This window comes from Denticeps clupeoides, unplaced genomic scaffold (assembly GCF_900700375.1).
Source record: "Denticeps clupeoides unplaced genomic scaffold, fDenClu1.1, whole genome shotgun sequence".
NCBI lineage: Eukaryota > Metazoa > Chordata > Actinopteri > Clupeiformes > Denticipitidae > Denticeps > Denticeps clupeoides.
Window position 1 is genome coordinate 128,566 of NW_021629715.1, and position 19,945 is coordinate 148,510.

Consider the following 19,945-nt stretch of genomic DNA (forward strand, 5'->3'; position numbering starts at 1 on the left):
TCGTTCCCGCGCGTTTCTTCCTCCCGGAACCCGTCTGCTCCGGCGTGATCCTATCCAGACCTGAGGGCCAGAAGACAGCATTCACGGTCCCACCAGAACACCTGCACGCCGGGCAGTGCGAACGCGGCAAAGGCGATGATGTGTTACCATGGAGACTGGCGTCCACGCTGCAGTTGGTGAGCCGCATCAGCCGCTCAGCCTGGGCGCTGGGGTCGTCGGGGATTTTCACTGCTAAAGCACGGACGCGTTCGATTAAACCAGATTAAAAAGAGCACGTCACATCGAATCAATGGCGGCGAGTCTGAAACCTTCATCGCGTGTCTCTGGAGCCTGGAGCAAAGAGAGCGCGAGCGCCGCCTCCAAATCCTCCAGGGACGCCCTTGAAAACAACAGGAACAGAAAAGTGAAAGTGAAGTGATTGTCACATGTGATACACAGCAGCACAGCACACGGTGAACACAGTGAAATGTGTCCTCTGCATTTAACCCATCACTCTGAGTGAGCAGAGGGCAGCCATGACAGGCACCCGGGGAGCAGTGTGTGGGGACGGTGCTTTTGCTCAGTGGCACCTCGGGATTCGAACCGGCAACCTTCTGATTACGGGGCCGCTTCCTTAACCGCTGGGCCACCACTGCCTAGTAAGACAGAAGGGTGCCGGCAGGCCGGGCCGGCGTGAAGGAGGCTCGTACCTCTCCTCGCGGCCTGGAGCCGGCGGTGGCCCTTCCTGGCCCTCGGCCTTGCTGCTCCTTTTCACCTCCGGTTCTCTCGGCCGGGCCTTCTTGACCGGAGGCGTCTTGGCATCAGCGAAATCCTCGTCTGATTCGCACCAGCCAGAAGAACAACAAAACGGATTAATAACAGAGAAGAGCCCAGTTTTAATAAGACAGGAGCCCTACCGTCGTCGTCGAGGAAGTCCGAATAATTAACGGTCCTCTTGTTTCTGTAAAAAAAAAAAAAAAAAGACAAAAAAAGTCAAGAAGAAATGTACTTCCGGATTAAGATATCCTGGGAGAGATCTTTCAATCAAACATTATTGAAATGCGTTTTTTATACCAATAAACGAGGCACTTTATCATATTTATGAACCATGCACGCGTAGCTAATAATCAAATTGCCAAGACTGCTCGGTAAAAGCAAGCCTGTTAGGATTTCTCCACATTCAGGGCGAAATGTGCAGGAATCACCTCGACGGTCGCTCCATGCCATTTGCTGCAGACTCCGGACTTCATACGCGGTCGACCAAAGGCCGGAAAATAAGGCAGAGTGAATAAAATCGAATAAAAAAGCTGTACATCTAACTCCTCGCCACGAAACAGCAAACCCGCCCGAAACCAAACAGAGTCAATTCACCGGATTCTTGTGAGACGCAGATTCCATATTGGAAAAATAATCATCTGTAACGTACAATAAATTTTATTGTAAATATATACTGAAATATATATATTTACATGAACTAAAAGCATTATACGATTATATTATTGTACATTTGTCAATTGCTGTTGTTTTTGTCGAATCTGTGGTTCGGAAAGCAACCGTGTCGCTGAGCCACTGGATTACGATTATCTGGTATATCTGTATTATCTCAGACGCAAATCTTGTCGACCTTATGTGAGCATAATTTGCTGACTACGTCGGTAATTAATATCCAGTTAGTTAGTCGTTGTCATGTGTCATGTACGTGTTTCACATGGCGCTGTCTTTCCTGCTGCGCTGTAACTGGACGCTTCGTCCGGCAGGGGGCGGCAGCCACCAGGCTTTCGAGGTTCATGTGGTTCATTGGGTCTAAACGCCACTGAGTGACAAGAAGGTGGCACATCCTGGGGTGGCAATCCCAGCTCCCTTTTTTGCTCCGGGGCTCTGGAAAGGTTTTCGAGGGGCCGTCAGTGTGCAGGTGGTTTTGCCACACAGAAGATCAATGGCTTCTTATTCTACAGAAGCCATCGCCAAAGCATCATTGTTCTCCAAATAACTGAACGCACGAGTTGGATTTTCCTTCATGTCTGGTGCCAGGGAATCAGACAGTCGTGGGCACCAGTAAACTGTGAACTTTCTTTTCTCTCTCGCTTGATTATACAGTACACCGTGGGCATACATAGCAGAACCTGGGGAAAACACGCCTACGCTCTGCAGTATAGACACCCAAACATGATGTCACATGATGATAATATTCTGGGAATGTGTGCCACAACAGACGTTATAAAACAGGCGCGTCTACCAGCTGTAATCGCAGACAGATGTGGAGCTGTCGGAAACCGCCGCAAACTGCCTCTGGGGTCGCTTAAAGACACCTTTAGGGGCGGTAATGACCGCTTTCAGGCCCAATCAGTGCGGTCGGAAGTGGCCCAGGGGGCCGCGTGCAGGGGGTGGCATCGGCCCCCGGATCAGATTCTTCTGCCGCTCCCTGGCGTGATGACGCTGCAGTGCGCCCGAGCCTCCTGGGTGTGCTGAGGAGTCAATAGCGTCTGGTTTCCAGCGGCCATTAATCATGCCGGGGCGCACAGAGACTGCTCCTCGACGCGCTTATTGAGCGTTGCGGGGATGATTAATGAGAACTCCTCCATCTGTTCAGTATTGCTCTTCAACACAGTTAATTTGAAGAAAGGGGTCACTTAATGAATATATGCAACATATATTGTTTGTTTTTTGTTAAATACTGCACTGGATCGATTGTACGGGGTAAAATGATGCTGAACACCCACGTGAACCCCGTAATTAGAACATTTTCTACATCCTCCAGCTATATATGGAGCGGCCCGGCCAGCGGCAGTTGTCTCGGACATCCGGCCGCCTCGAAGGAGGTGGAAACGCCGGGTGACTCGGCAACACAGAAATGGCCCCGGGGGGTCAAGTTTACCTCCGGGCTCAGGGCAGCGGTGAACCGCAGCCGAAGCCACAGCAGTGGAGGCCGCGGAAGCCGAGTGGGCGCCGAGGTCGCCGGAGCGCCGTGTTCCGGAGTTTGTTTCGTAGACTCCTCTACATAAATGCACGCTTTCGAGGACCGTTTTGGTGTGCGCGCACACACACTCTCGCCCGGGGGGGACGGGGGACGGGACGTGAGCCGCCCGTTTTCCAGCCTGAGCTGAATGTCAAAGCAATCCGTTAATGTCTAAACTGGACGATCAGTGCCGGATAAGAGCTGCCGGCTGCAGGCCCCGCGGGTTTCTACAGGTGTGCTATAGGTTGCCGGTTCGAATCCCAGAGCAGGTGCATGGCTGCCCAGCACTGGGTGCTGTGCTGCGGTGTGTCACGTGTGACCACCAATCACTATCACTTCGCTTTCACGTGGCCAGCGACAGGTTGGCCCCGCGTGGTGACAGACACTGCGGGGATATAAATGGCATCAAGGGCAGCAGCTCTGAAGCATGGTGACCTGTGAGGTCACCGCTCGGACCTCATTGTGCCTTATGACGATGGGAAACTCCCAAAACCCGTCACGTTCCCTCTGCACCGGCCGACAGCCTTTATTGATCGGATCGTGGCGGTCTGGGCTCGTGGTGGCATGGAGGGTTATTCTCCGGCCGGGCTGCGAAAGTGGGAGAGGGAGAGAGATGCAGACAGAGATGCAGAGTGCAGATCCGCCCAGATGGCGAGACGTCCGTGTGAAATTACCGAAACCGCCAATCACCGCTCTTTATTGAGGCTGCAATTGTCCTGAATTCAGTTTTGCCATTTTTGAGCTTTCGGGGCAAAAATCACTTGTGACAAATGGAAAAAAAAAAAAAAAAAAACGTGCAGCCTGGTGCTGCAATGCAGTGAGGAGCCTGATGGCTGGACACTGCTGTCTGTCTTCTGGACACCAGGGGGCGACGCGTTGGACCCAGCGCCGCTGCACAGTCCCAGCAGGGTCCAACCTGGTAAGAATTGATCCGGGGAGAGCAGCAGTGACTGCGAGCTTCCTCTGCTGCGTCATGGAGAGCGTTTTTCTGGGAGAACGTGGGCTCAGCGCTTTGCAGGAACCCGCCACGCAGTCAGGAAAAAAAAACGCTCCGATTCCGACCAGGTGGCAGGTGCAGTGAATAAAAGGGATTGTGTTTCACGCCTGGGTCGAGGACAGGAGTAAGCAGCTGGTGAAATAGAGACCAGACTGTGGATGGTGTGGTGAACATAAAAAAAAATATTTAACAGGCCGACAGTGAAAATAGGACGATCCCAGGGGTAGGTGGGAGCAAAAAAAATGTGTGAAGGAGGCAAGGTGGCGGAGAGAAGCTGCAAAAATGGTTCAAGAGAGGTTCGATGAACGCAGCAATGGGTTTGAGGTGTTGACTACATTTACAGCATTTACCAAGACGGCCTTATCCAGAGCGACTTACAATCAGTAGTTACAGGGGGACAGTGCCCCCCTGGAGCAACTTAGGGTTAAGTGTCTTGCTCAGGGACACAATGGTAGTACGGGGGATTTGAACCTGGGTCTTCTGGTTCACAGGCGAGTGTGTTACCCACTAGGCTACTACCACCCAAATTCTCCAAACCATGGTCCAATGCCATTTACATCTATATCTACCCATTTATATTACCAGGTGCCCTTATCCAGAGCTCCTTACAGTAGTAGCTACAGGGACAGTCCCCCCTGGAGGACACTCAGGGTTAAGTGTCCCTGCTCATGGACATGAATGGTAGTATGTGGGGATTTGAACCTGGGACTTGAGCTCTTACATTTTACATTTAACGGCATTTACCAGACCGCCCTTATCCAGAGCGACTTACAATCAGTAGTTACAGGGACAGTCCCCCCCCTGGAAACACTCAGGGTTAAGTGTCTTGCTCAGGGACACATGGTAGTAAGCAGGATTAGAACCTGGGTCTTCTGGTTCACAGGCGAGAGTAAAACCCACTAGGCTACTAGAACCCAATCCATCATCTGTCCAAACCATGGAGGAACCTTCCGTAAATTACGGTTCTTCAAGGAGCTTCATGGATCTCTGCTTGGTGCCTTGGTGGTATTTGTCACAGCAGACGAAAGTGAAAGTAATTGTTTGTCACATGTGACAACGCCACAGTGTCCCCCTGCATTTAACCATCTCCCTTAGTGAGGCAGAGGGCAGGAGAGGGCGGGGAGCAGTACCTTGATCATTGGTCCACTTCCTTACCCTCTATAGGGCCACCACTGTCAAAAAGGCACCTTCAGGGGTCTAGCAGAGCCTCACTTTAAATTCTACAACCCCGGGTCGAGGCGCCCGCACCGTCACTCTGCGGCCACGCCCCGGGGACAGTTCACGCCCCCCGTGGTGTGCAGAGCGGCGCTGAATGTGACACAGAATGCGCCGCATTCCGGGGATCGGCCGGGCAGCGTGGCCCGGTGTTGGTTGCTGGCCGAGGCAGGGGGGAGCCGGAGGGTGACTGTAGTCAGCAGGAGCCGCCTTCTTCTGGATCTCCACGCTCAAGACACTCCCCGCTTCTGCTCTAATTAATAAAGCGCCTTGCTATCGCACCGCGGCCAGAGCCGCACAAGCCTCTGCGTGGATAAATTTCCAACATTTCTGGCCAGTTTAAGAGTACATTTACGTTATTTACCAGACACCCTTATCCACAGTGACTTACAGTCAGTAGTTACAGGGACAGTTCCCCCCTGGAGACACTCAGGGTTAAGTGTCTTGCTCAGGGGACACGATGGTAGTAAGTGGGGTTTGAACCTGGGTCTTCTGGTTCATAGGCGAGTGTTTTAAACCCGCTAGACTACTACCCACCCTAGAGAGTAGTAAAAAAAATTTTAAATAAGACAGTAAAACAGGAAGTAAGAGGGTTCACAGACAGCAAATATACAGTCTCTGCTAAAATATCTTGTATCAGTAAATGGACATTTACATTTTATTGCATTTACAGATGCCTTATCCAGAGGCGACTTACAGTCAGTAGTTACTGGGACAGTCCCCCCCTGGAGACACTCAGGGTTAAGTGTCTTGCTCAAGGGACACGATGGTAGTAAGTGGGATTTGAACCTGGGTCTTCTGATGATACAGTCTCTGCTAAAATATCTTGTATCAGTAAATGGACATTTACATTTTATTGCATTACCAGACGTCCTTATCCAGAGCGACTTACAGTCAGTAGTTAACAGGGACAGTCCCCCCCCTGGAGACACTCAGGGTTAAGTGTCTTGCTCAGGGACACGATGGTAGTAAGTGGGATTTGAACCTGGGTCTTCTGATGATACAGTCTCTGCTAAAATATCTTGTATCAGTCAATGGACATTTACATTTTATTGCATTTACCAGACGGCCTTATCCAGAGCGACTTACAGTCAGTAGTTACTGGGACAGTCCCCCCCCAGGAGACACTCAGGGTTAAGTGTCCTGCTCAGGGACACGATGGTAGTAAGTGGGGTTCGAACCCGGGACTGGTTTGTAGGCAAGTTTGTTACCCACAAGCCTACAATCATCCCATCTTGTAGAAGTATAGAAGAGGAGGTCACCCAGCCCGAACTGGCGACCGCGTCTGCAGATGCTGCAGGTCAGAAGATCGCGCTGACGCCCACTGCTCATTACGCGCCGGGCCCCGCCGCGTCGTTCCCTCTGGGCCCCCCGGGAGCGCTTTCGAACCCCTCGCGGCTGGAGTTGAAGTGACGGCTTGTCTGTGGTCTGGACCCCCCTGACGTCCTGTGTGCTGACTGCAGAGAAGCATTCAGCGTTCAGGCCAGGAGGAATCGGGTGATGCTGCATCACCAACACGGCAGAATTTCACCGTAAAAAAAGAGGCCGCTTCTGATGCGGCTGTTTGACGTTTGATGAGAGCGGGATTGTGGAGACGCGGGCTGCTGTGACTGCAGATAGATGTTAAGGGCGCGGACTGACACACACACACACACACACAACACACACACTCTCTGACATTTTAGAAAAACCAAAAAAAAAAAACAGTGAAGTCATCCTGGCAGCGTTTCTTGGCCGCTGAAATTATGGGATGAGCTGAGTCAGCAATGTAGCCGGTCCCTAACCAACCTCTCTGCATCCAGCCTCGGGTTTAACCGTGCGCCGTCTTCACCAGGCCACCGCCGCCTGGGGGTTTCTGAGGCGAAGGCCGCGTTCTTAAGGCCCAAGGCCGGCCCGCTACATCGGCGCCTAATGGAGCTGCCCAGCTGTTTCCCATAGCCACTAAACCCACGTTAATAAAATCCTAATTGAAAGGCTGGCAAGCCGACGATATCCAGTTACTTTTCATCCTGTACAAAGAGCTGCTTGTGTGGGTAGGTGCTGGACAACAGTCATAACCAACTGTCAGTGTGTGTCTGGTGTGTGAAAGGTGTGTGAATTATGGTCCCATTTTGATTGGGGAAAAAAAAAAAAAAAAAACAACCACATCAGGCAAGGAATGTGGTGGAAATGATATTTGATATAATTCTTTTCAACACATCATGATATGTTTGCCTTCGGATGCCGGTTCTACAAACTACAAACAAAATACATTAAATAAAGCAATAACCGTAATCCTCCATTCCTCAGAGTTTGAGGTACTACAACAACATTTTTATTTCTTGTACAGTACGTCTCATGGCCTTTGGTGACCAAGTTTCCAAATCCTATAATCCCAGAATGTTTTAGACACAATGGGCCGGAGTTATTTTTATGAAAAAATGCACACTAGTATTATTATAAATAATATTAGGACACAAAGGTATATTTAAGAATGATTTTTAAAATAATCATTTTAATATGAAACCCATTTAAAAGTCTTAGGAACACAGATAGGATAAATGGCTTCTTACTATATACTAGTTTTTATATGCATCTGTATATAGGAGGATATAGTGTGACATACAAAGTTTTCTTCCACCCCTCTGTGGCCGGTTCTCGGATAACGTTTCGGGTTGCGCGGTGCTCGGTTCTCGGTGAACACGGTGCTCGGTTCGTCGTGAGGGGTGCTCGGTTCTCGTTGTGCGGTGCTCGGTTCTCGGTGCTCGGTTCTCGGTGCTCGGTACACGGTACTCGGTTCTCGGTACACGGTTCTTGGTGCGTGGTGTGCTGACACTCTGGCATTCCCAGCGGGACACGCATCCTGCACACAGCCAACCAGCGCCAAACAGCGCGGGGATGCCAGAACCGCGCGTTTCGCGCCGAACTGGCCGCGTCCACGAACCGCACGGCGGGTGGGGTACTCGCTCGTTCAGTCCCTCTGTTAGAAAATGAAAGATCCGTAACCACTGCCTCGGGCCGACGGTCACGAACAGGATGCCGAAAAGACATCATAGCTGCAGTGTTTGGCAACAGCAGTCGTTCTGGTCAAAAACTGTACTGTGATCGATAAAGTTCTTCGATCGGTCACTTGCGTTTGCTTATGATTTCCACCCAGTAAAGTGTGGTTTGTGCCTTTCATTGGTGTCTGTGGAAGTGCCGTCGCTGTGATTTGCGCCTGACTACTCAGTTTCGGCCAGCGTTGGACATGTTTCTTCCTTTTCTTTTTTTTTTGCGCGTTTCCCGGACGAAGACCTGGCAACCCCGGCCACCGGTTACCGGGACCGGCCCGGCCGGCATCGTCAGGCACTCGTGAAAACTTCCTGCCTGCAGCTCACGGCGCTGCCATCGCTCTCCGGTGACCGCCGGCCCCGTTTTTACACGCTCCTTCTAAATAAGGCAGCAGCTGGCCGGACCACGTGACCGCCGTCCCGTTTTGGGCTGTGCCCAAAGCGCGCGCCGCGTCCCGCGGTCGCCTCCGGTCGCAACTTTCCCTCCTCCTCCTCCTCCTCCTCCTCCTCCCTCCCTCCCTGCCCCGTGACGTCATCGCCACGGTGTCGGGATGCGCAGCCCGGCCGGGACAGGTGACAGCGGGGTCCGCCACGGGCCGCGGGCGCGCGAGGCGCGGGGCCGCACGACATGGGTCATCTCCGGCGCCGCCATCATCATCCTCCTCGCCCGCACCTCCGCGACTCGCCCTGCCTCCGCGCCAAAAATAAGCCAAAGGGGGAGACGCGCGGACGCCGGTATTTTTAGGGCCATTCATTTTGACCACGTGCCCAGACGGTGCGCCGCTCAGTATGTCCCGCGTACCCAGCGCGCACCGGACGCTCGTCGCCGCCGCCGTCGCCGTCCTCCTGGGCCTCCTGCTGGGCAGCCGCGTCCCGCCCGGGTCCGGTCCGGACGCCGCTGGAGCGGAGGTGGGAGAGCCTGCTGTCCAGGTCCGTCCTGGGGCTGTCGGGGGACAGGTCGGACTCCGGCCGGGACAGCGGCTACTGCTGGGCATCAGGCGGGTGCGGAGGCTGTACTGCAACGTGGGCATCGGGTTCCACCTCCAGGTCCTCCCGGACGGCACGATCAACGGGGCGCACGGCGAGAACCTGCACAGTGAGTCCTCGTCGTCACGATTACGGCGACATTTAATCGGGGGGGGGGACGGGAGGACAAGCCGATGGAAACATAATCAAAAATAATCACAAAAACAGACGGTATCGCTTAGTGCGAAATATTTTGCGCCACGACATGCATGCCGGGACGAATATAGCCGGCGGCTTATTTTTACCCCCGTGAGTTTACAAGTCGCCTAACGTTTCAGGCCGGGGGGGGGGCGGACGCCAGCGACCCCCCTCGTCATCGCGGCGCCTTAATTGCCGCGGCTCGCCGATTGGCCGTTTAATTTCCTCCGCGGCGCTGATTGGGTGACGCTGTGTTCCGCCCGGCCAGGTCTGATCGAGATCTCCGCGGTGGAGAGGGGGGTCGTCAGCCTGTTCGGCGTGAGCGAGAGATGTTCGTGGCCATGAACGCCAGAGGGAGGCTGTACGGAACGGTAGGTGTGTGCACACGTCCTGCGCGTCCTCGATTTCCAGCACTGTCACATTCAGCAATAAATTCTGCCATGCCAGGCTGGTCCAATTTAGGAATATTGTAGGGTGGTAGTGGCCTAGTGGGGTAACACACTGGTCTATGAACCAGAAGACCCAGGTTCGAACCCCACTTACTACCATCGTGTCCCTGAGCAGGAAACTTAACCCTGAGTGTCTCCAGGGGGGGACTGTCCCTGTAACTACTGACTGTAATTCGCTCTGGACAAGGGCGTCTGGTAAATGCCGTAAATGTACATTCTGTTGTAGGTGTGTTATTTAACCCACGCGGTAAAACTCACCTACAGCCAGTGAAATCCTGCACCTTTGCTGGCTGTCCCGTGCGCGGTTTCACGCCGCCTCCCTTGTCGCCTCCTCCGCAGGCCGCCTTTCGCGACGAGTGCAAGTTCAAGGAGACGCTGCTGCCCAACAACTACAACGCCTACGAGTCGTCGGTTTATAAAGGCTTCTACATAGCCCTGAGCAAACACGGCCGGGTGAAGAGGGGCAACCGGGCCAACACGGCCATGACCGTCACCCACTTCCTGCCCAGAATGTGACCTTCTAATAACTCACCTCGACCCCATTTGCACATGTGGACGCTCCACAGGTAAAGACTGTACACCAGGAGCGCAGACGACGTTACGATTTATTACATTCATTACAAGTTAGTCTGATATGCGGATGTATTTATTCTCTCGTTATATATGTATATTTGGATGGCGAACGTTGTACTAGGGTTCGCTTTTCTTTTTGCTGCTTATTTATTGGTCGGACGTCACTTGACTTGCGGTGACGTCACTCTGGCACTGAGACTTTCCCCAATTACCTCAGAAGACATTTCGCCTGCAAGGACTGGCGGCGTGGGGGCCCGGCCGGGGTCCCGCTCGGATCCGGAAGGCCCCGCCGCACGCTGAGGTCGGCCCCCTTTAACCTGCATGTGTGCTGGGGGACCGGCCAGGGGGGGGGGGGGGGGGTATTTCACCACCGAAATTATATAATAATAATAATAATAATAATGACGACCCGGGCAATGCCACGAATGCTTTTTTTTGGGGGGGGGGTGAAATGCACAAACGCAAGCTTTACCGCGAAATATGTTTACCAGGCCGATGAAGCGCGTGTAAATACGCACAGCGGGGAGACTTCAACAGAAAGGCGCTTACCGAGTGACCGGCAGAACGTCTGAATGTACCGTAGCGCGTCCCTCGGCGCAGCGTCGGCTCGGCCAGCCGGGCGCGAGGGACGCTTCGTAAAAAAAAAAAAGCAGCCGTGCTGTTTGTGTGCATGCGTCTGGCATGCGACGAGGGGCAGGACACTTGTGGGTTTTTTGGCCGCCCCGTCCGGCTGGAGTCCGCGTGGGACGCACGGCAGGAGCGGGACTATTTTAATCCTGAAAAGTCTAAAGAGGGGCCCGTCTGCTGCCTGTTGTTTGTTCAGTCGCCCTGTAAGAATGCGGGCCTGCCAGGGGCCAACAAGCTGCCATCCGAATGCCCGAAGGGCCACCCTGCCACCGATACCGGTGGCTGCCGTGACGTGCCGCCCTCGGCAGGGGCCTTGAAATTCCACGAGCAACCCAGAAGCCTCCTTTCCGGGTCCGGTCCATTTTTAGTTGGGTGTCAGAGCCGTGAACGAGGCCTGACCCGGACCCTGACCCTGACCGTGACCCTGGCTCTGACCTCGACCAGGCCCGTCTGTAGCCGCTTCATCGTCTGCGCCACCCTTCCCAGGTCCGAGGTCAGCACGCCGCCTTCAGCATGAAGCTTGAAATGACGTCACGATCATTGACTACTAGATCATTGATGCGTTTTTCCATCAATAACGCACTGAATGCCATATAAGGAAGGAACACTGGATGGCGCTGTCTGATTGTGAACGTGCAAGGTGCAAATGTTCGCATTTTCAGAAGGCTGGAACAGTTAACTTTAGTCCACAATAAACGGAAGGGCAACTGAATTGACATTTCAGATGCATTATGTATTCACGGTCTATATGAAATACTGGCTGTACCTTAAACACCTCTAAAATCAAGACGAATCAAGACCTTAACAGAATTCTTTGGGATCGAAAATATAAATGTGGGCGGTTTGCGTTCGAAAATGTTAGACATCTCTGCCGAAGATGCCGATTATGGCGACCAGCCGAGTCCTCCAACGGTCATTAAGGCGGACAGGCAGTTCAGAAGGAGGCCTGTGGAGCAGAGACCATCCTGAGCTGGTGTCATCTCGCCAGGAAGGCCTGCTGAAATAGGCCAGCAAAGCACTTTTAGCCCCAGGTCCAGTTTTTTTTTGTTGTTTTTTTTTAAGTGATTGTCACTTGTGATGCACAGCACACGGTGCACACAGTGCGATTTGTCCTCTGCATTTAACCCATCACCCTTGGTGAGCAGTGGGCAGCCATGACAGGCGCCCGGGGAGCAGTGTGTGGGGACGGTGCTTTGCTCAGTGGCACCTCAGTGGCACCTCGGCGGATCGGGATTCGAACCGGCAACCTTCTGAAAGGGTCCATGCACATATGCTTGGCCGTCACTGGAGAGTGAATGTGAGCTTGGAGGAGTGAATGATTTGCTGCTGGAGAATGTTCATTAGGTGCTCGAGTAGAGGGCTGTTTCCTTTCTTATAACTTGCATGAGGGTCGAAGGTGACGGTTGCCCTTCGTCTGCCGCGAGTAACAGGTTACAGAAGGAGTTCGGCCTTTTTTTTTTTTTTTTTTTTGATGACCTACACAGGTTAACAGGACACGTGTTGACTGTGACCTGTGGTGTCCCCTTCCCCTGGTCCCACTCTGTTGACATATACCTCATCTTCTGCCTAGTTGTTTTTTTTGTTATGATGACCGTAAAATTGTAGGAAGCAACCAAACAACCGACGATGCTCTCTGTATGAATAATAATTCTAATATACTTAACAAAATGATTTTCCTTTTATTTTTGTACTATGTGCTGTGCACAGCTGTCTAATCATATTCCCAATAAAAGTTTTTTAAGAACTGCATCGCTTTTTTTTTTTTTGCAGTGTAGTTCAAAATGAATTCTGGAAATTGTGTGTATACATATACAGTACAGGCCAAAAGTTTGGACACACCTTCTCATTCGATGCGTTTTCTTTATTTTGAAGTGATTGTCACTTCTGATACACAGCACACGGTGCACACAGTGGACACAAGGGGTGGTAGTAACCAGAAGACCCAGGTTCAAATTCCACTTACTACCATCGTGTCCCTGAGCAAGACACTTAACCCTAAGTGTCTCCAGGGGGGGACTGTCCCTGGAACTACTGACTGTAAGTCGCTCTGGATAAGGGCATCTGGAAAATGCTTTTCATGACCATTTACGTTGGTAGATTCTCACTGAGTTAACAAAAAGTGGAGACCTGGCCTCCACAGTCACCGGACCTGAACCCAATCCAGATGGTTTGGGGTGAGCTGGACCAACAAGTGCTAAACACCTCTGGGAACTCCTTCAAGACTGTTGGAGAAGCATTTCAGGTGCGACCTCTTGAAGCTCATCGAGAGAATGCCAAGAGTGTGAAAGCAGTAATCAGAGCAAAGAAACTAGAATATAAAACATGTTTTCACTTATTTCACCTTTTTTTGTTAAGTACAGAACTCATTTACATTACATTTACATTTACGGCATTTGGCAGACGCCCTTATCCAGAGCGACTTACAACGTGCTTTCATGTTACCATCGATGAAGAGATCAATTCCGGTTCACTAGGACCCCCAACTATGAATACATCTATTTTATTCACTCTGTTGTAGATTCTGTACACAAAGTTCGACAACAAGAAAATTACAATTTAATCTAAATATTCTTTAAAGAGGAAGGTCTTGAGCTGCCGTTTTAAGGTGCTCAGTGACTGAGCTGTTCTGACCTCGAGGGGAAGTTCATTCCACCACCGAGGGGCCAAGACGGAGAAGAGTCTAGATGAGCGTCTTCCTTGTACCTTCAGAGATGGAGGGACCAGGCGAGAGCAGTACTGGAGGCTCGGAGTATACGAGGTGCAGTGCGAGGTGTAATAAGGGCTGTGAGGTAGGATGGTGCTACTCCATGTTTGGCTTTGTAGGCCAGCGTCAGTATTTTGAACCTGATGCGTGCAGCTACTGGGAGCCAGTGGAGGGAACGTAGTAGAGGGGCGGTGTGGAGAACTTGGGAAGGTTGAAGATCAGTCTGCTGCTGCATTTTTTAGTAGTTGTAGAGGTCGGATGGTGCATAGTGGTAGACCAGCTAGAAGTGGTCTAACTATGAATGTGTTCATTCATAGTTTTGATGCCTTCAGTGAGAATCTACCAACGTAAATGGTTATGAAAATAAAGAAAACACATTGAATGAGAAGGTGTGTCCAGACGTTTGGCCTGTACTGTACGTACGATTGTATTGCTCTCATTCGCCCAAGTCTCATCCCTGAAAGATTCCGTCAGCTTGGCTCCTGTAATAACGTCATTAGAACGCGAGCGCCCCTGCTGCAGCCACGTTGTCACACAGGACCACGTAGGTTCGGATGAACTGGCGAGTTTTTAAAAATACCCAGACTGCCGCTGCCGGACCTGTAATTAGCGAGTGTTGGAGGAACGGGATGGAAACGGAAGGCCGTAGGCTGAAACCGCAGCTGCAGCCACGGAGTCCACCTCCACACCTCCACCTGGACATCCGCGCGTCGTCTATAAAGAGAAGCCTGTCCGGTTCTTCCGCAGAACCCCCGAGCTTCCGCGTGTTATTTCTGGGCGCGCGTTGGCACAAGGTGCGAGGCGCGGTTACGCACGGGGCGCGTAACGGTCCAGTCTGGGCAGAAGGTGGAGGAGCGATAGCGCCACGCCCCCCCGCCCCTCCCTTCGGCTCCCAGCATCCGCTGCGGGGGGGTAGCGTTGCGCAAAACGCAACGGAGGCTCCTTTAAATAGCGGCGCGCAAAAAGGTCGGGGCGCTCAGAGCCGCTCCGGATCTCCACGGGTCTCCACGGGTCTCCACGGTCTCCTCCCAGCCGCTCAACATGCACCCGTCCGTCCTTGCGCTCTGCCTGGTCGCGCTGCAGAGCCTGGAGCCCGCGGACTCCGCGCCGAACCCGGACTCGTCCCCGCTGCTGGCGTCCAACTGGGGCAACCAGAGGAGGTACGTCCACCTGCAGACCTCCTCGGAGCTCAGCAACTTCTACCTGGAGATCAGCCTGCACGGACATGTGCGAAGAAGCGCCAACCGGGGCTCCTACAGTGAGTTCTAATAAAACTTTTAAAAAGTAATGACAGTGAAGAATATTAAATGTGGGTGAATGGAAGTCCCCATGGTTTCCTCAGAGACACGTTGGCTCGCTCCTTCTGCAGCTCTGCTGTCTCCACAGGTGTGGTCCTGCTGAAAGCCGAGACCAGAGACCGCTTGGCCATACTGGGCGTGAAGAGCAACCGATTCCTGTGCATGGACGCAGAGGGGAAGCTGTACAGCTCGGTGAGTTTCGCGACACGCCCGTGATGTTTCCGCGTGTGGCGTGCTTGACGATTTCACCGGCACGTCTTCTCTCCCGCGCCTCAGGCCGTCTGCAACCAAGAGCAGTGTCTTTTCAACCACAAGCTTCTGGAGAACCACCGTGACGTGTACTATTCGGCCAAGACGGGGATGCTGGTCAACCTGGAGGGGGCCAGGCAGGTCTACTCTGCGGGACAGAGCCCCCGCAGACGTCCCTGTTCCTGTCCGAGAGAAACACCGTCCCACTGGAGCGCCTTTTGCACAGAGAGAAGAGGAACCGGCACGTCAACCCCTCGGACCCGTTCAACACCTACGGGTACGGCGAGGGTTCGGACTCCCACGCCGTGGCTGAAGATGAGGCGGACCAGGAACCAGAGGGGGGCCACATCTCCATGGAGAGCCCCGTTTTCCCGTCAGACGACGACCCGTGGAACCTGCACTTCAGCCATCCCAGCAGTCCCAGGCTAAACGGGATCATGGGCTGAGTGCGGGCGCCCGTGGAGCCACACCAGTCAGAACCATCACACGGAACCTTCTGCTCATCCCGTAGATCCTATCACAGCTTCTATTGACCAAGGGGACCAAGCATCACTTATAAAATATGCTAATCTTTAGGCAAATAATTATTTATAGCATTCCTGAACGTCTGTAGTTTACATTTACCCGCGGTAATAACTTATTATGCAAACATATTTGAGTGGATGCGCTCTTAAAACAAAGCGCTGGTAAAAAAAAAAAAGTGTCCAGTAAATGATGGATTTTTATTTCATAGTCCTAGTCTTTTTATTAACTTTAGCGGCCAAACACTATTTAATGGTCATGTCAAGAGGTCCAAATACAGTGCATCTGGTGCTGGACACCTCCTGCAGCCAGTATTTATTTATTTAAATGCATTTACTTTATTTATAGTATTTATACAAATGCTTAAACGTGGACGAGATCCTGTTCTTCAATAAAAAAAAAAACTACTTTCAGACACCCGTTTGTGCGCCCCTTTTTGCCCGAACACACGCCCAGCTCCGCTTCCTAACTGTTCAGAGTTTTATTTCAAACAGCAACATGGTAGTTACCAATTGTACATTTGTAGATATATACATATTTGTTTTTTTGCTGCCATTGCCTTTGTTTCTATCCACTTTCTGCCGTCACAAATGCAATTTCCCACTTGTGGGACTGATAAAGGTCGATCTTATCTTATCTTAACAAATATAGAAACAAATCGACTGGATAAAGGTTTCCAAAACGTAACAATCTCTTCTTCATCTTTATCTCTATTTAATTTCATTTGCATCATCCCGGTTTAAATAAACACATAAAAAGCTTGATAAAGGAGCTTCAACTCCTCTTTATTTGGTGCATCAGATACACCGGAGGCGCATTCAGTCAGGTACATAACACCAAGCAACATGGCACAGATCACAACACAACACAGCACGTATAAATAGAATTAAGACTCTGTAGTGCATGAATAATCTCTGGAATAATACTGGAAACACACGAATATTTCAATATTTGTGAACGGGCCTACATCGTAGTATCGGAGGCGAGCATTAAATAGATGCCTAGTCTTCATCTCCACCGAGATGCTCCTTCCTGTTGACGAAGAGGCAGTGGACGGCGTGGGGCTGCGGCCCCGTCTCGCCGCGGCTCAGGGTCACGACGAAGCGGCACATGCCGGTGTTGGGGCAGGCGCCGAAGACTTGGCCCACGCGGCTCCCCGGCGGCAGGGAGCACTGCAGCTCCTCCACCAAGTGGCGCACGGCCACGCGGATGTAGGCACCGTGGCTGACCACCAGGGCGTGGGCGTGCAGCTGCCCCAGGCCGTCCTCGTCCTGGGCCGCCGGGTGCGCCACGTCGGCGCCCGCCTCCGGGAAGCCGTGGTCGGTCGCCATGCGCTGGAAGAGCGACTTCAGGAACTTCCTAAAGCGCTTCCTCACCTGAACACAGACACGCGGTCACGAAAGAACAGTGCTGGTAGCCTAGCAGGTAACACACTCGCCTGTGAGCCAGAAGACCCAGGTTCAAGTCCCACTTACTACCATCATGTCCCTGAGCAAGACACTTAACCCAGAGTGTCTCCAGGGGGGGACTGTCCCTGTAACTACTGATTGTAGGGTGGTAGTAGCCTAGCAGGTAACACACTCGCCTGTGAGCCAGAAGACCCAGGTTCAAGTCCCACTTACCATCGTGTCCCTGAGCAGGACACTTAACCCTGAGTGTCTACAGGGAGGGGACTGTCCCTGTAACTACTGATTGTAGGGTGGTAGGGTACTGAAAGTAGGGTGTTAGTAGCCTAGTGGGTAACACACTCGCCTGTGAACCAGAAGACCCGGGTTCAAGTCCCACTTACTACCATTGTGTCCCTGAGCAAGACACTTAACCCCGAGTGTCTCCAGGGAGGGGACTGTCCCTGTAACTACTGATTGTAGGGTGGTAGGGTACTGAAAGTAGGGTGTTAGTAGCCTAGTGGGTAACACACTCGCCTGTGAACCAGAAGACCCGGGTTCAAGTCCCACTTACTACCATTGTGTCCCTGAGCAAGACACTTAACCCTGAGTGTCTCCAGGGAGGGGACTGTCCCTGTAACTACTGATTGTAGGGTGGTAGTAGCCTAGCAGGTAACACACTCGCCTGTGAGCCAGAAGACCCAGGTTCAAGTCCCACTTACTACCATTGTGTCCCTGAGCAAGACACTTAACCCCGAGTGTCTCCAGGGAGGGGACTGTCCCTGTAACTACTGATTGTAGGGTGGGTAGGGTACTGAAAGTAGGGTGTTAGTAGCCTAGTGGGTAACACACTCGCCTGTGAACCAGAAGACCCGGGTTCAAGTCCCACTCACTACCATCGTGTCCCTGAGCAAGACACTTAACCCTGAGTGTCTCCAGGGGGGGACTGTCCCTGTAACTACTGACTAAGTCGCTCTGAAAAGGGCGTCTGGTAAATGCCGTTCATCCTGCGCCCGGCCTCACCTGCTCCGTGGTCTCGCCGCCCGGGGGTGAAGTCCCGGCAGGACTGGCCGGCCGCGTTGGCCATGTTCTTCAGAGCCTCTTTGGGAAGACCCTCGGCGATCCCGAAGCCCTGCAACACACACGAGAGCCGGCGGGCTGAGTGCCGAAACGTTCCCCACCAGAACCCACAGAAGCAGAAGGAAGAATCACCCTCTCCCGGAGCAGCGCGTCAGACACCAGCTCCACGTCCGCAGAGTGGACGTTGTTCCTCAGGATGATTTCGGCAGTCTGTGGAAGAACAGCCGCGTGACAAATCATGATTAACGAACGGTGCAAAAACAGGGCAGAACGTGCATACGTGAAAACCGACGGGTCAGTGGAGCAATGCTACGCGGTATCGGCCATCTTATCGGCCAGAAGAACCTCGGCATCAGCTCATTGCCGCACAACTTTATTCTTAGACAGCGGAGCGGTGGTGCGCGCCCGCGTCACGGAGGTGGCACGGCGGAGATTCCGATCTCCAGGTCATTCACACAATTATGCCCCAGCAGCGGCCCGCACCACCTGACCCTCCGGCCAAGCAGGTGACCTCATCTGTTCCAGTCGCTCTAATCTGCCCCATCGTTTCCAGCACATTCGCACGAGCCCGGGGGCCGTGCAGAAATGTGATACTTGCACAGTTCCACTGTTATGACAAAACAAAAGTGATCGTGGAAAAAGGGGGGAACCGCGTGTTCCTTTAGTGGAGCGGCGTGGACCGGCTGCAGCTGACCTGACCTGCCTGGCCCGCTGGAGGTTGCTGACGAAGGCGTTGGTGAAGCGGACGCCCCTGAGGTGGCGGCCCGCGGCCTCGGCCTGCTGGAGCCCTCTGGCCGACAGCACGGTGTCCACCCCTGACCTGCGGGTCACACAGCACATCATCACCGCCCCGCGCCCGTTTTCCCCTGCTGCAAACCACGACGAGGTTCAGGTTCACGGTAGTCTCATGCGCCTTTACAGCCAACCAATGCACGATGCAACACACAGGGGTCAACATCCGACCATTTAATACATATCTGTTACAATACGATAAAACTACATATCCCATAATGCAGTGCTTCAGTGGCCTTGCCGAGCGCGATCCCATAACTATTGAACGTTTGCACTTTACACTATAATGTGCACAGTCTACGATGATATGTGACGCAGATATGCTGAGCAACGTCTGAATGGAAATTGCGTGTGTACGATCATGCTTAGCTGCTTCTCCCACTTTTGGCGCTTTTGTGCCAGAATGCATTAGAAACGTCCCGGTCCACCCGGGATGGAGGTGAGCTCGACCGCGGTACCTTGCAGCAGCTTGTCCCGGTTGAACTGTGTCTCACCACTGCAGAGACGGAATAAGAAGCAGGTACAGCGGGAAAGGAGCTTGTCCAAGTCGTCACCGGGGAAGGAAGAAAACGGCCACTTACTGTCGCACCAAAGTCAGCGCAAACGTGAGCATAGCGCTGAAGAGTTGCGCTGTCTGGCGGCACTTCCTGGTTTGTGACGTAACGCGGTGACGTCATCGCGCCAGGAATTTAAGTTTATTAAACTCATTCCGATATTTACTGAGTGCAAGGACACTGTTCTGGAAATGACTGGTGAAATGATGTTTTAATATCTTATGTCATGGTAACGTGCTAGTTTAAAAAAATTATAATAAAACTTAAATAAGCCACAATTATTAAAAAAAAGTAATGTTAAAAGATACGTTAGATCATTAGGGTATCTGCAGGTTTAAGCAAACCAAATTTAAAACTTTTTTTTTTTTTGTT

The 19,945-nt window shown here is 52.3% G+C and overlaps 2 protein-coding genes and 1 pseudogene across 2 annotated transcripts; 2 read left to right on the forward strand and 1 right to left on the reverse strand.

Moving 5' to 3' along the window:
• The first annotated feature begins 8,727 nt into the window (after positions 1 to 8,727).
• On the forward strand, positions 8,728 to 10,654 carry LOC114772531 (fibroblast growth factor 4B-like; annotated as a pseudogene).
• A 3,957-nt stretch (positions 10,655 to 14,611) lies between these two features.
• Positions 14,612 to 15,760, forward strand: LOC114772542 (fibroblast growth factor 23-like). Its single transcript, XM_028965414.1, is given in 4 exon segments — positions 14,612 to 14,951; positions 15,080 to 15,183; positions 15,268 to 15,400; positions 15,403 to 15,760. Coding segments are annotated over 4 exon segments (738 nt in total). The 5' UTR covers positions 14,612 to 14,734; the 3' UTR covers positions 15,687 to 15,760.
• A 762-nt stretch (positions 15,761 to 16,522) lies between these two features.
• On the reverse strand, positions 16,523 to 19,843 carry LOC114772538 (fructose-2,6-bisphosphatase TIGAR B-like). The gene is given in 8 exon segments (XM_028965410.1): positions 16,523 to 17,138; positions 18,171 to 18,198; positions 18,200 to 18,279; positions 18,360 to 18,437; positions 18,927 to 19,042; position 19,300; positions 19,473 to 19,515; positions 19,601 to 19,843. Coding segments are annotated over 8 exon segments (753 nt in total). The 5' UTR covers positions 19,633 to 19,843; the 3' UTR covers positions 16,523 to 16,763.
• Positions 19,844 to 19,945: the final 102 nt, after the last annotated feature.